This window comes from Phaeoacremonium minimum (assembly GCF_000392275.1).
Source record: "Phaeoacremonium minimum UCRPA7 unplaced genomic scaffold PA7_03_scaffold_268, whole genome shotgun sequence".
NCBI classification, from domain to species: domain Eukaryota; kingdom Fungi; phylum Ascomycota; class Sordariomycetes; order Togniniales; family Togniniaceae; genus Phaeoacremonium; species Phaeoacremonium minimum.
The window spans coordinates 24,719-38,835 of record NW_006921173.1 but is presented as its reverse complement, the minus strand read 5'-3'; the positions used below and the strand labels follow the sequence as shown (position 1 = coordinate 38,835).

General features: G+C 53.4%; 5 protein-coding genes across 5 annotated transcripts; 2 read left to right on the top strand and 3 right to left on the bottom strand.

Moving 5' to 3' along the window:
- UCRPA7_3283 (putative dna repair protein swi5 protein) lies at positions 1-957 on the bottom strand (the record flags this gene model as incomplete). Its single annotated transcript, XM_007915840.1, has 4 exons — positions 1-166; positions 333-400; positions 542-571; positions 637-957. 4 exons carry the CDS (start codon positions 955-957, stop codon positions 1-3), a joined length of 585 nt encoding a protein of 194 aa, XP_007914031.1.
- Positions 958-1,996: 1,039 nt separating this feature from the next.
- On the bottom strand, positions 1,997-2,800 carry UCRPA7_3282 (putative dcp1-like decapping family protein; the record flags this gene model as incomplete). The annotated part of the gene is made up of 1 exon (XM_007915846.1): positions 1,997-2,800. The coding sequence occupies one exon, from the start codon at positions 2,798-2,800 to the stop codon at positions 1,997-1,999; it is 804 nt and encodes a 267-aa protein (XP_007914037.1).
- A 990-nt stretch (positions 2,801-3,790) lies between these two features.
- UCRPA7_3281 (putative type ii inositol- -trisphosphate 5-phosphatase protein) lies at positions 3,791-6,853 on the top strand (the record flags this gene model as incomplete). The annotated part of the gene is made up of 1 exon (XM_007915847.1): positions 3,791-6,853. One exon carries the CDS (start codon positions 3,791-3,793, stop codon positions 6,851-6,853), a length of 3,063 nt encoding a protein of 1,020 aa, XP_007914038.1.
- A 1,021-nt stretch (positions 6,854-7,874) lies between these two features.
- UCRPA7_3280 (hypothetical protein) lies at positions 7,875-8,483 on the top strand (the record flags this gene model as incomplete). Its single annotated transcript, XM_007915842.1, has 1 exon — positions 7,875-8,483. One exon carries the CDS (start codon positions 7,875-7,877, stop codon positions 8,481-8,483), a length of 609 nt encoding a protein of 202 aa, XP_007914033.1.
- Positions 8,484-12,157: 3,674 nt separating this feature from the next.
- On the bottom strand, positions 12,158-13,300 carry UCRPA7_3279 (putative methionine synthase protein; the record flags this gene model as incomplete). The annotated part of the gene is made up of 1 exon (XM_007915844.1): positions 12,158-13,300. The coding sequence occupies one exon, from the start codon at positions 13,298-13,300 to the stop codon at positions 12,158-12,160; it is 1,143 nt and encodes a 380-aa protein (XP_007914035.1).
- Between the last annotated feature and the right edge of the window lie 817 nt (positions 13,301-14,117).

Below are 14,117 nucleotides of genomic sequence, written 5' to 3'. Positions count from 1 at the left end.
TTAGTCGTCTGCCGTGAGCCCAAATTCTTCGACTTCGTACAGAGACGCAATTGAGACGCCGCGGTTGTCAGCAATCATACCGATAAGCTGTTGACCCACGTCTTTGACCTCGTTGTATTGTCGTAGGAGTCGAATATGGTTCCCTACCAGCTCCTCCGGTGGCTGACTACATACGCCATGTGAGCAAATGCCAATGATTCCTAGTCCGAATCACCAAGGCCATAATTCACGTAATGACTGCGCTTGCAGCAATCATGTCGCACGGGGATACAACAACGGTAGGTATTTACCAATGCCTTCTGGCTCTCAACACGTGGGCGTGGTCGACTCACCTTAGGGCTTTGATGTCAGTCTCCATGACGGCTTGCCTCTCCAGCGCTTCTCGCAGAAGAGCCTCTGACTGTTTCATCATGTTGCACTGCAGCTGTCAGTTCTTTTCCAGGTCCGGCATGAATTGTTGCGCAACATTGCTTCGACGATCGCATCGTTTGCACCAGGTTGAGGTCATCGATTACGGAATAGTTGAGAGGATCATGCTTACAACTTTGTTGAAGTGAGTGACGTGCGCTTTCTGAGTAAAATTAGCTGGCCAAATCAGCCACTCGAGAAAAGGGCAAATGATGTGATAATACCTACCACTTCATGGGTTTCTACATGGCTTGGGATCTCTACCTCGGAGGACGCTTGGGGACCGGGCACTTCTTTCTCGAGCAGCAGGCGACCCGACGCAGTTTTGATCACGGTTACAGAGTCCCATGCTCCATAGTTGGGCACCGCAAGAGAGCCGGTGGACATGATTTCTTGCAGACGTCGCTCGTATTGCGCAAGCCGCTTGGAGAGCTCGCCTAACACGCCAGCATCGTCGTGGCTGGAAGCCACTTCGGTGACCATGGCCATTTTGAACTCATCGATGAAGCGGAGCTCTGAGGACAACAGGTCACCTCGCGTCGTAGGCATCGCGGCAAGAACGCAACAAGCACTTAACAGAAGATAGTAGAGGAGTCGATGAAGCAGGGAGGTACACAGACGAGTACTCTGCACGGCGTTGTTGTGACTGGTGGCCGTTGCTGGCGGATGTATCATATGCCCACACGCACATCAGTGATTGTCGCTCTCGATGGCGCCATCAAAGGAGTGCCACCGCTTCCATACGAGCTGAAGGCAACAAGAAAGAAGAAAGAAAAAGGTATAGTGGACCTTGCGGCTGTCCGTCCAGTGCACGCATTTACATATCGTATCAAGGTGGGTTTCTGTATTGGAGATCATTTCATGTAGCGGGTCGTGCCGCCGCCTATCATAGTGGGCTGCACCCTATCCTAGGCACATAGTTAGGGGGAGCTTTCCGCTGTTCATCCAAATTGCCCAACCATCTTTCCAGAGATTATCTCTGAATCCCTCTCTAGTCGATGTAGGCACAAAGGTTCAAGTCATCAATCAATCCGTACATGTTTCAGACCCAAGGCACTTTCACATAGCACTGGCGAGCAAAGGTTCAATCAGATTCATAGTTTCGGTACACTAGAGCCTCCCTGATATCAGAGAATATATCAGATAGACAACTCCTCGCCACTCATCGCAACTGTCACATGGCATAAGCTTCCACCAGTTCCTAGCTGCCTGAAGTTTTGATCTAAGCACCTCGTCACCGCTTGTGGTGCGGCCATGGCTGCTGCTCTTCGCCCACATCTCCCTACTGATCCTACTGATCCTCGCCGCGCGAGCTACCCATCCCCCTGCGCATCGACTCCAAGCTGCATTGACGGGTTCGCCTTGTTAGAGTTCGAAAAGAGCTACAGCCTCTCGAGCTATGGACGCAAACGCGTAGACTCTAGATACATCCCAGTCTCACGGATGACCATTCCATAGCGACCGCCGGAGCTTCAGAGAAGGAGACTATCATATCTCATCCGACCAGCAACCCGGCAGCAGTACGTGGCTGGCCAGGCGTGCCAATATCTTAATTAATCTTTGACAGACCTTGTTCGAGAGTGTTGACTCATCCAAGTTGAGCATTCCCGTTGCTCTGGCCAAAGAGATCGCTTAGGCTGAGTCTCCTGCCCATAGCCTGCATCGCCGGCCCAAGAGACTCTTGCCCGCCATCGACGCCGGCGTTGGCGGCACCTGCAGCGGCGTCAGAATCAGCGTTGGAACCGGCCAGAGCCTCCCCAGCAAGCCGAACGCGCTTCCATGCCTCCTGAATGATACCGGTGTTCACCTCTCGCGTATCATCCTGGTCAGCATGCATCCACACCCCGACAACCTTCTGTGTCGCGGCCTCCTGAGCCTCCTGGACGGAGCTACCGCTTCCAGGCCCGTCGACATTGAAGATGAGCAGCTCTTGCGCGAACTCACAGTAGCTGACCTTGGAGAGATCAAGAACCACATTGTCCAGGCCCCTTCGGTTGAGAACGAAGACGCAAGAGCGCGGAACGGCGGTGCCCCGGATGAGCAGAGGCTCCTGCTCGCAGACAAACAAGGTGCCCTCAACGCCCGATTTGTCCCAGGACTGGGTGTCCGGGGAGAAGATGTATATGACGGCATTCGCTGCGATGGAGACGATGGCCTGGATGCTGGGCAGGTAGCGCTGCAGGACACTGAGGTTGAGGTCGGTGTTGGTGCGGTGGAGGAGATGCGGAGCGGGGGTGAAGTCCCTGGTCTCCATGTAATGCGCGGCATCCGACTCGTAGTCTGAAGCAACGATAGCACGAGGACCTCCGGCGTAGCCACCGGCCCCGACACCAACGCCCCCGCTACTGGGGTGGTGACGGTGTCGGGACTTGCGGGGTGTTGCGCGACTCATTCTTGATCCGGAGAGACGGAGACGGGGCTCATGGATGATTTTGTACGTATGGATCGATCGATCGGGCGGTTGGGAGCAGGATGCAGACAGCGACAGTGACAGCGGTAGCGACAAGTGTCCCCTTCGTTGTTTGTTTGATGCGAGCGGGCGGGGAGTGCTTGGGTGGTTTCTGCCAAAATTAGATAGGTGAGAGTCGGGCACGAAGGCCTTACGCTGTGGTTGCGATCGTGGTCAAGGCTGGCGGCGAGTATGTGGTGTGAGGTGTTGTTGGGTAAGGTGGGAAGAGGTGAGGTAAGTTAGTATCCTTGGTGTAGCCAAGCAAGGGTAGGAAGCTTGAGCTTTTCCCCCACCAACGTCGCGTCATAGTCGTAGGTGTTCCATTCCCCCTCAACCAGACCTGCATCCATCCATCCATCCGCCCATGCAAGCTACCTCGCGCAAGACAGTGCAGAGTTGATCGTCTGTGATTCGAACTCCTTTTTCCCGTCTTTCCTACAAAACCCAGGCAAACAAGCAAGGAAGGCGTTTGCGAATCCAACCGAGTTCCCTCAAGTCTCGTCGTCGATTGCGCGCGCACGCCGCCCTCCCTTGCGCAGTACAACTTACATCTACCTTACACATCACATCGATCGATTCTCACCCAAAGCATCTGTCTACTTGACTGGCGCTGGCTTAATTCCATGGACTAGACAACTTAAAGTGCTCTCTTCTCGAGGCTGAATTGGGCTTGTACCCAGTTGATCCTCTATGCGACCTAGGTATCACACGCCGTCATGGAGTTGAAAGTCTACCGTTTCCTGGCTGCCGGCTTCCTCATTTTCATATAACGCTTTTTCTGTGTTCTTTTGGCTAGAAGCTGGCCGTGCTCGCCCAGTAAGGGCGTGTATCGGCATTGCTAGCCATATCTTAGCTGCAGTCTCCTTTGACCGAGCGACCGATCGACCGATCGACCGATCGTCCGATCAGTTTGTCTGACCGAGACGAGACACGATGGCTACGTCGTCCGCTGACGAAGCGCCGCCGCCGCCAAGTGAATCCGCTGCCACCACCGAACCCGTGGACTTGACCTCAAGCCCTCAGTCCCTCCATCGCGCTGTCCATGCTCGCCGCGCCGAATACACCAGACCACACAGGCTCAAACTCAAGGTCGGCACTTGGAACGTAGCCGCCTGCCCCGGCACCGATAAGGACTTGGCCACATGGTTTGTCTCTGGCAAGGGTCTTGACAAGCGCCTGGCGAATCTCGACGGCTCGCACAATTCTGCCCTTGACGACGGCATAGAGACCGTCACTGTCGCTGGCAGCGGCGACAGCAGCGGTGACGATGGCCCCGGCTCCATACGCCTGATTGGTAACGATGATATCGGCCTCTACGTGCTCGGCTTGCAGGAGATTGTCGACCTCAATCCCGTCACGCAGTATGTCTACTCGGATTCAAATCCCACCGCGAAATGGAGGGCTGCGTTGGAGGCTGCGCTGCCCAAGGGATACGAGCTCGTAACGTCAGAGCAGTTGTCTGGTTTGCTGCTGCTAGTATACGCCTCTCCCGAAATTGCTCCGTCTATCGGGAACGTGAGCACCAAGGCTGTCGGCACCGGCGTTGGAGGCTGGTTTGGAAACAAGGGCGCTGTTGTCACTCGCATTGTACTTGGAGAGACGACCAGACTGGTCTTTGTCAATTGTCACCTCTCAAGCGGCAACGACTCGTCCGCCCTAGAACGCCGGTGCTGGGATGTCGGTGCCATCGTCGACCGCACGCAGTTTGATCCCGTGGCCCACGCCGGTGTTGTGGAAGATGATCCTGAGAGAATTGGCGATGAGGACTTTGGTTTTTGGTTTGGCGATCTCAACTTTCGGCTGGATGACATTCCAGGCGATGATATCAGGCGCATCCTGATGCTACATACAAGGGGAGAATACGATTTGAAGAAGAAACCCACTGGCCATGCCGGTGATGGCGAGGATGTCATCGTTATGCGCGCCTATGACAGCAGCGGGGATGATGATTCGGTGTCTTTGCCTGATCCGGACGATTTTGACCCAGACCCGAAAGATGACCCGGCTTCACTACAGGCGACTTTAGACTCTCTGCTGCCGCACGATCAATTACGGCGAGTGGTCAAGGAGAAAAGGGCTCTTCACAATGGCTGGCGTGAGGGGCTAATCACATTCCTGCCGTCCTACAAATATGATGTGGGAACCGTGGGATTGTTCGATTCTAGCGACAAACGCCGCGCCCCAAGCTGGTGCGACCGCATACTGTTCCGTTCGAGGAAAGACAAGGACGACTACGAGAAGAAGGTGGAAGAGGAGGAGCAGTCTCGGAAGAGGGACGAAGAGATGAAAGCCCGAGGTATGGATCATGCAGGGGACGATGATGAGGTTTTGTTTGACTATGACCCCGACAACGATGGCGAGACACAACCCGGTGGCCAGCCAGGTCTGGACTACGACGAATATGATGAAGCAGATGAGGGCGCTGATGAGGGAGATGGTGCCAAGGAAGGCTCGGTCGACCGGATACATCTCGATGTATATACGTCACACCAACGGATCATGTCTTCCGATCACAAGCCTGTCACATCCATCTTCACTGTTGACTATGATGCCGTTGTCCCAGACCTCAAGGCCAAAGTGCATGCCGAGGTTGCCCGGGAACTCGACCGTGCAGAGAATGAGGGCCGTCCCAGCATCACTATTGTTCCGGACAGTCATGAGCTCCATAAAGAGACCACGACGACATCTGGAACTACGGATGAGGTGGTGGATTTTGGCCATATACAATATCTAAGAAAGAAATCAATGTCACTCACGCTCGCCAACACCGGCCGCGTACCAGCAGTCTTCTCGTTCGTTGATAAGCCAACGACAGAAGAAACCAGCGACTCGGATCCGCCGCTTTGGCTGACGACTTCCTTCTCCAGGCCTGAATCGAGTGCCGTCAGTGGCGATATCGTCGATCTGGGTAAGGAGGTCACGCTCGAGCCAGGCGAGACCCTCGGTGCTGTTCTCGACGTCCTGGTAGACGACATTTCTCATGTGAGGTTGCTCAACGATGGCGAGTCGAAGCTTGAGGATATCCTAGTATTACGCGTTCAGGAAGGGAGGGATCACTTCATTCCCGTCCGAGCGACATGGACACCAACTTGCATTGGGCGTTCTATTGATGAGCTAATCCGTGTTCCCGACGGCGGCATCCGGGCATTCATCCGGAAGACTTCAGAGAAAAGCGGCCGCATTGGGTCGATACCATATGATCTAGAAGTTCATGGGTCTGCTCCAAAGGAACTATTCAAGCTGACGGAGGCCCTTGAGACTCTCACGGAACGTGTGCTGGCAGACGAGCAGATGCTTGATGCTCTCAGCGTCCCCGCGGACAAGGCAGGCTGGCCGTTCGAGAGCTTCACGACAGGCTCGCGTTTGGACCATATTGTCTCCGTCATCGACACTCTTGATGACGACAGGCCGGTTGGTAGCGCTTTTGCCCCGGAGGTCTCATCCATGTGTCGTCTGGAGACGGTCAGCGAGGTGCTGCTTCTCTTCTTGCGTGGTCTTACAGATGGTATTATCACCATTCCTCTCTGGTCCCGTATAGAGCAGGCATCGCTCTCTTCGATCGGCCCATCATCGTCCCCGTCGAATGTCTCGCCGAACGAAGACGACAAAGCCGCCATCTTGGACATCCTGGGTACGGCGCCGAATCACAACATTTGCTTCGTATTCCTCACAACCACCCTGTCCAAGCTGATCTCGGAGCTGTCGCCGATAACCAAGGCGGAGCTGGACGCCCTCAAGTCACCCAGCAACCCTCGCGCGGTCCTAGGGATGTTAGGACGCAGGTCCCTGAGCTTCCGGCAGAATGCAGCTGCACCGACAGCGGAGGCGCTCGCAGCTCTAGAGAGGCGGAGAAAACGGGAGCGGAGGCTGGCGGAGATATTCGGGCATGTGGTGTGCAGGGCGCAGAAGCCAGCAAGGGAGAAAGACAGGAGAGCTCTTGAGGACAAGCAGAGGGCCGTGGTGGAGCTGTTCTTGAAGAGGAGGGAGGAAACATGACTTTTTCTTTTTGAAATAGATCCACTCAAGTTGGTTGAGGCTGACGAACAAATATACAGACATATAGTCAGGGGATACCCGTTTTGGAGGCAGGATGGGGTATTCGTGTAACGATATCACTCTTGTTCATTGATCTACCTAAGATATCAACACTGTGAGCTGCGTGTGCTGCTGGCTTGGCACTGCCTGGTGGCACATGGGAAGAGGTCCATGTTAGACGATGATATCGCGTGTCTTGCTAAGCAAAAAATGAAAGCTGGAGGATTGGGTCATGTGCAGTCATCCTCCCCCGTAATCGTGGAGAGTGAGTTGTTCGTTGTCGGTTGCTATACTTGCCATTACAGTAACACGGTAAGGTTGCTCACACCTAGACGATTTGTCGGCGTGTGGAATCAACAATGATTCTTCCTATGCCGCCTCAAAGCGCCCAAGGTCGATAAGGTAGACGTCTACCAGAGACTCGTCATCTCATTCGCTGTCTCTCTCGTTGCATCAGGAGTGCCTATCTACACGCCTCAGGTGCATGCACTCAGATACTCACCTTGCGAAACCACCTATCTCAAGGCGGGTTGGTAGATAAATGCCCTAAGCTACTGAGCGAGACTGGGGACTCATTGCTACGTCTTACCAGAATGACAAACAAACAAGATACCTACCCGCCTAACCTCCCTTCACACACCACACCCAATCTACCTACCCACACGAGTCACCTCATAATTGCCTTTGCTCGACACATGTCTTGCTCTTTCCTACCTCAAATACCCCGGTAAATTTGACAGCAACCGCGATCACCTTGCCTTCCTCCCTCCGATAGCAAAAATAGCAAACCTGTGGAAGCCGCCGAACCAGCAAGAAAGCCGTCGACCACGCTGTCTTTGACGATCGGTCACGAACACGCCTCGACCAGCTACTCGGATTTCTCGTGACCTCTCTCGCCGCCCACTTCGTTCCTCCTTACTTTCTGCAAGCAGCCCTTTTCCAGATATTCTAACCCAACCACCTAATCAAAGCCAATCTCGATATGCTGCCCCCGTGGTCTGCTTTCGACTCCAAGATCCTGGCGCCACGGCCCTCAATCGAGAGGCGTCGCCTAATGCGCCGCCACGCTGAGAATTATCTCAAGACCCTCGACGACTTGAAGACGCTCGTGATCGGCAAAACTCAACCACACGATGTCGAAGCGGCGCACGCGAGCGTCCAGCTGCAAGTGCCTACCACATCCAGTGACGACAGCGACGGAGGAGATGCAGAACGAGGACATCTCCGACCGACTGGTTCCCCAGGCGACGACCAGAACAACAAGAATGGCAATGATGGGGAAGCCATCCCCAAGAACGATGACATGAGCAACGAATCAGGGAAGACCGAGGCAAACGCTGTACTCACCCAACACGCCAAGGACGGAGTCCGGTCTGCGCAGGACATCGGCCGACACTTCGCTGGGGAACCAAACCCCCACCACACCGTATCCAGGGATCAGCTGGTCAAACTACTCCTTCATCGACACAGGATCAAGAAGCTGTGGTCCAAGATGGACGAGACAATCCAGGAAGAAAAGCAGCGCAATGACGCGGGGGAAAGTATGCCCAGCTCGTCGAACAGGAGAAGTACGCTCGCCTCCGACGCATGACACACTACGAAACAATCTTACCTGTCGATCCGCTGAGCAGACGGCCACATCGAAGTCCTCTCTGTGAAGAGTGGCACCTGGATGACTGGCTTTGGGAGAAGGCACTGGACGATGCCAGACGAAAGCAGGAGCACTGGTATAAAAAAGACGAAGAGGGAAAACGCATCCACAAGATTTGATATGAATCCCTGGTACCATCAACAGTAAATGGCAGCCTCGCATTCGACCGCAGGAGTCCGTAGAGACAATAGCGTGGTCTGCCGGGAAAATTATGTATTCGTAATATATCTTAGGCTCTTTTCAGAAATAAGATCCTATTCCTCGGGGAGGCTGATTGGGAGAAACAACAATGAGAAGAGAAATGGGCACGCGGACGTCAACCACCCCCTACCGCCGGGATTTTTGGTGGTCTTCTCACATTGCTCCGGTGAATCCGAATGCTCCTCACGATGATGCAAGAAGTGCTCGCCGTTGTGACAGGAAAGCCGCATCACAGTTTCGTGGCTGTGCGTTCTGCTGACGTTATTTATTCTGGGGCTACCACTCTCTGACAAGGAAGCCATTTATCGATGATGGCCATAATGTGGTCAGAGGATGCTTGATCCCGGCCAATTGCGCATTGTGTGTGCCAACGCAGAGTGCGAACGGTGCCTCTAACGTCATTCCGCTGCGCGAAGGAAGGTCAGCCTCGGAGCGCCAGCGCGTTGATAGGCTTGCGGCAACGTCCGAGGCCGATCAGGAGCTGGATGCACTACTCAAGATGAGAATAGCGTTCCCCAGAGACCGAAGATCCTCCCCACTCCTTTGGCGTGGGGAAGGGTACATGCACATCGGAGACGGGAGGACGCCACCATCCACAATGCCGTAGGAAATCAAGCAGACCCGAACAGATATGGCAGGACAGACGCTATAATAAGACATGGAGAAGCTTTTGCCAAGGGGTTGGCCAAGCTCTCTTTCAGCATTGCGAAACCCAATCATCACACTGTATTTCAAAAGTTGAGATCCAGCCCGTGCCATCTTGGGGTCCTTAAACACCGTGATCGAGAGTTTTATCTGCCCGAGTGACAGCGCAAAATAGACGAAGCCAACAGTCTGTGGTGGCACAAAATGGCACTCAGCGAGCAATCTCCAAAGCGCGACAGCACGGCAGCTCAACCATCGGAGCAACATGTCGAGCGCCCTTCTCGCGACCACAATGGCGCATTGAACTCCAACGCCGAGAAGGCCCCCTCTAATCCTGTGACAGGCGGAAAAAGAGAACTCAAAGAAGCGGATGTCTACGAACACCTGGGGTACTGTTATCCGTCCTGGAAGAAATGGGGAATTTTGAGCATTAGTAAGACACAACAGTTCGCTGTTGTCACCATGACCGTGCCTTGTAATTCGTGACCTCCTGCTGATATAGAAAAACATAGTGTTTCTTATACAAATAAGTATCAATCTCAATGCCTCTCTGTATGCCAATGGGGTCACTGCCGTGTCAGAGAAGTTCCACATAAGCGAACAGGCGGCTCGCGTGCCGCAGCTCACCTTCCTCTGTGCCTACGCCTTCGGGTGCGAGTTGTGGGCTCCTTGGTCAGAAGAGCTCGGCCGATGGCCCACGCAACAGCTGAGTCTGCTTTTGGTGAACCTCTGGCAGTTTCCGTGTGCGTATGCGCCAAACTATGCCACCCTGATCATCTGCCGTCTGCTGGGAGGCTTGTCCACTGCGGGAGGTTCAGTGACTCTAGGCGTTCTCGCAGATATGTGGGAGCCAGATGACCAGGAGTACGCCATTGCTTTCCTTGTGCTGAGCTCTGTCGGAGGTTCCGTTGTTGGTGCCGTGGTGGGCGGGTTCGTCGAGGCTCGCCAGCCCCTTGTGTGGATTTTCTACACCCAACTCATTGCCGGCGGGGCCGTACAAATTTTGCATTTCTTGCTCGTCCCGGAAACTCGTTCGACTATTATTCTCGACCGCCTAGCGAAAAAAAAGAGGAAGAATGGGGAGGATATTTGGGGGCCTAACGAAGTCAAAAGCCGCCGCATGGACTTGCGGGAAGTCATGATCGTCTGGAGTCGACCATGTAAGCAAGCTTCAACCTCTCTTAGCATCATTTTCCATGTCCACCTTTGGATTTTTGCTTCTCAAATAGACCTTTATTAGATCGCTGACTCCAAATTTTCCCCCAGTTTATATGCTAATCACAGAGTACGTGGGGCTTTTCCTACTTGTTTCTAGGTCATTCGCTGTCCTCAGGAGACAATTATTGACTTCAGATGTTATAGACCGATCGTCGCCTGGCTGTCTGCCGTCAGCGGCTTCAGCGATAATCTGATTTTCATCTTCCTACAGGGCTTCCAACCCGTGTATAAGCAGTGGGGGTTCGGCACCATCGGCATCAGCCTCGCATTTCTACCGTACGTGATCGTGCTCGTCCTGTGCCAGCTTCTTATACAATAAACTGACACTCTACATCTATTCATAGACTACTAATAGGTTATATCATCGCTTATATATCTTTCCTACCGTCCATACACAAGTTCCGGAAGAGGAGAAGAGAGCAGGGCTCGGACTCCGTGTCCCCCGAGGCCCGTCTATGGTGGTTGCGATACGGTTTGTGCATCATTGCATCATCAAACTCTAGCTACGAGGCGCTCATCAAAACATCACAGTCATCCTCCTGGAGCCCATAGGGCTCATTGGTTTTGCATGGACCTCCCTTGGACCACCTCACGTCCACTGGATCGCGCCCATGATCTTCTCTTCTCTAGTAGGAATTGCAAATTACGCGATATATCAGTCATCCATTGACTATACCGTTGCGGCGTATGGAGTGTACGCAGCTTCGGCTACAGGCGGCAATGACTTTGCGCGAGACTTTTTGTCTGGCATTGCTGCTCTCTATTCGACACCCATGTATAGCAACATCGGCAAGAAGTATCCCCTCGAGTGGGCGAGTACTATTTTGGCTATCATTGCGCTTCTCGTCACTACACCTGTGTTCTATTTTTATAAGCACGGAGCCGAGATCAGAAAGAGATCCAAGTTTGCAAGTGAGATTGCAAAGGCCAGGGAGGAAGGACGCGAAGGTCGACCGCGAAACAAGGGTGAGGAACCTGCGTTGCCGGGACACGAACAGGCCTAGATATAACACATAATATACCATTCACACCATATTCGCTGTATTGTGAGGGTATTTTGTAGCACGGTAGTGGTGTTGTCATGTTTGTTACTTGACTTGGATTTCGAAAGTAGTCTACATCAGCTGTGTGGTTCTGCAAAAAGAACCAACTTCAATCGACATAATCCAGAAGTGATATGCCACGAGAAATGTATCACGCATAACAAGGCAACGTGGTCCCCAGTAGTACCATAGAAGGGATGATGGTTGAGTATGATAACCTCCCGTAGAGAAGTGCAGAGGGCGATCACAAAGTACTTATTTCGGGAAGATAGATGGACTGGAAAACACTGCATATCATTAAACTGTAACGCAATGGATCGTAAGAGACCATCGCCTTACTAGAAGCTGTTCTTGTGTAGGATTTGGGGGCTATCATCATTTCCGCTCGGATACAATGCGACCTTGCTTGGAGATGTCTGACTAGTCTAGATGAATTTTATTCAAGATTGTGCTACCAAATTGAGCCACTCGTCGCAGCTCCACAGGACCACGACGCAGCAGGGGCAGCTACTTAGATAGGTCATCGCCCCATATGGACTTTGCGATATCGACCTCTGAACGAACCTTTGCCCACTGCTCCTCCTTGGTCAAATCGTTGCCCTCCATCGTCGAGCTGAACCCGCATTGATGCGAAAGGCACAGCTGGTCCAGGCCACGGGGGCAATACGTTGCAGCCTCTTTTACTCTGCGGACGATATCTTCTTTGTCGTCTAGGGTGGCAATCTTACTCGACATGACGCCGAGGACCACGATCTTGTTCTCGGGCAGGTGCCGCAGTGGTGAGAAGTCACCCGAGCGCGCATCGTCGTACTCGAGAAAGTACACATCTACGTCTAATTTCTTGAAGAGCACCTCGGCGACCGGCTCATATCCACCCTGAGCGAACCATTGTGACCGATAGTTGCCCCTGCAGAGATGGATGCCGATAGTCATGTCGCGGGGCCGCTTGGAAATGGCACCGTTGATTAGATTGGCGTACTGCTCGGCCAGGTGGGACGGATCGCCATGGCGTTTCTCGGCTTCCTTGCGCATGCCCTCGTCGCACAGATATGCCAGGTTGGTATCGTCCAGTTGCACGAAACGGCAACCCGCAGCATACAGGTCGGCGATCTCTTCCTGGTACACGCGCTTGAGGTCCTCGAAGAAGGGGTCCAGCGTGGGATACGCGTCCTTGTCGATGGAGTCTCGGCCGCCCCTAAAATGAACCATTGTCGGGCTTGGAATGCAGACCTTGGCCGTGACCGTGCCGGTGGCGCCGGCGGCGGCTATTTGCTTCTCCAGGTACTTGAAGTCGTCGACCTGTACGGGCTTGGAATGGCCCAGCTTGCCGACGACGACCAGGCGCGGCGGCGTCATGCCGTGGGTGGTGATGTTGGTGGACGACACATTGCCTGCGCGCTCCACGCCGTCGAGGTGGACGCAGAAGTCGACATGGAACCAGGCGCGGCGGTACTCGCCGTCCGTCACTGAGCGCAGGCCAGCGGCAATCTCTTGCTGCACGACGGCGGCGATGTGCTCGTCCTCGACATCTCGTAATTGCGCAGGCGAGATGTTGCCATCGGCGGCCTTCTGACGAGCGGCGAGGACGGCTTCCGGCCGGAGAAAGGACCCCACCTGGTCCGCGCGGTAGACACCCGGGGGCAACGGCATTCTAGCTGCTGGGATTGCTGCCGACTGGATGTGATACAAATGCAGGGGTATCGGATACTGCTCCCTCTCTCTCTCTCTCTCCCTCTATGTGTGTGTGTGTGTGTGTGTCTGTTCAAATAACACTCCTAAGTAAGTATGTTGAGAATGAGTGGTAATTTTGCAGCACTCCTAGAGCTAAGGGTGGATGATAGGTGCATACATTTACACAAGTATATAAACATAAAAGATATAGATATATACAGATACGTAATTGTCGAATAATACAGGCAAGAAAACAAGAGAAGGAAGAGGAAATAGAAGAAATGCACCAAGATTCATGAAAAGTAGGAGCTGGCCCAAAGAGGAAAAGAAGACGAAGAAAGAAAGGCGGGGAAGACAGACAGGCCATAATATCTACCGAATGACGTCCCCTGGAAGTTTAGAATCCAGTCTAGGAAGCAGGCACTTGACACTACCTGGGTCAGGCTAGGGAACTCTACAGGCGTCAGTCACCGAATAACGTTAATGGCCTGCTTGGCGGCATAGCACTCCACCGGGGCGAGGCCCGGTTCCTCCATCTCCGCGCATCAATGGATCATCGTTTGGCCCCAGAGCGGCAGCACTTTGTTTGTGGTAACTTCGCCTCAGGCATGCTGCCTACAATAATCTATATATGTAGATATATACATAGATATATACGCACATACAAACATACACATACGTTTACTGTGAGTATATAACGTTACATGCAAATGCACTCTGGAGTGAATGGATGAGACTATTTGTTAATGGATGGAAACGACCATTGCTAACCCTGGCCCCCGGTTGTGACTTGGGG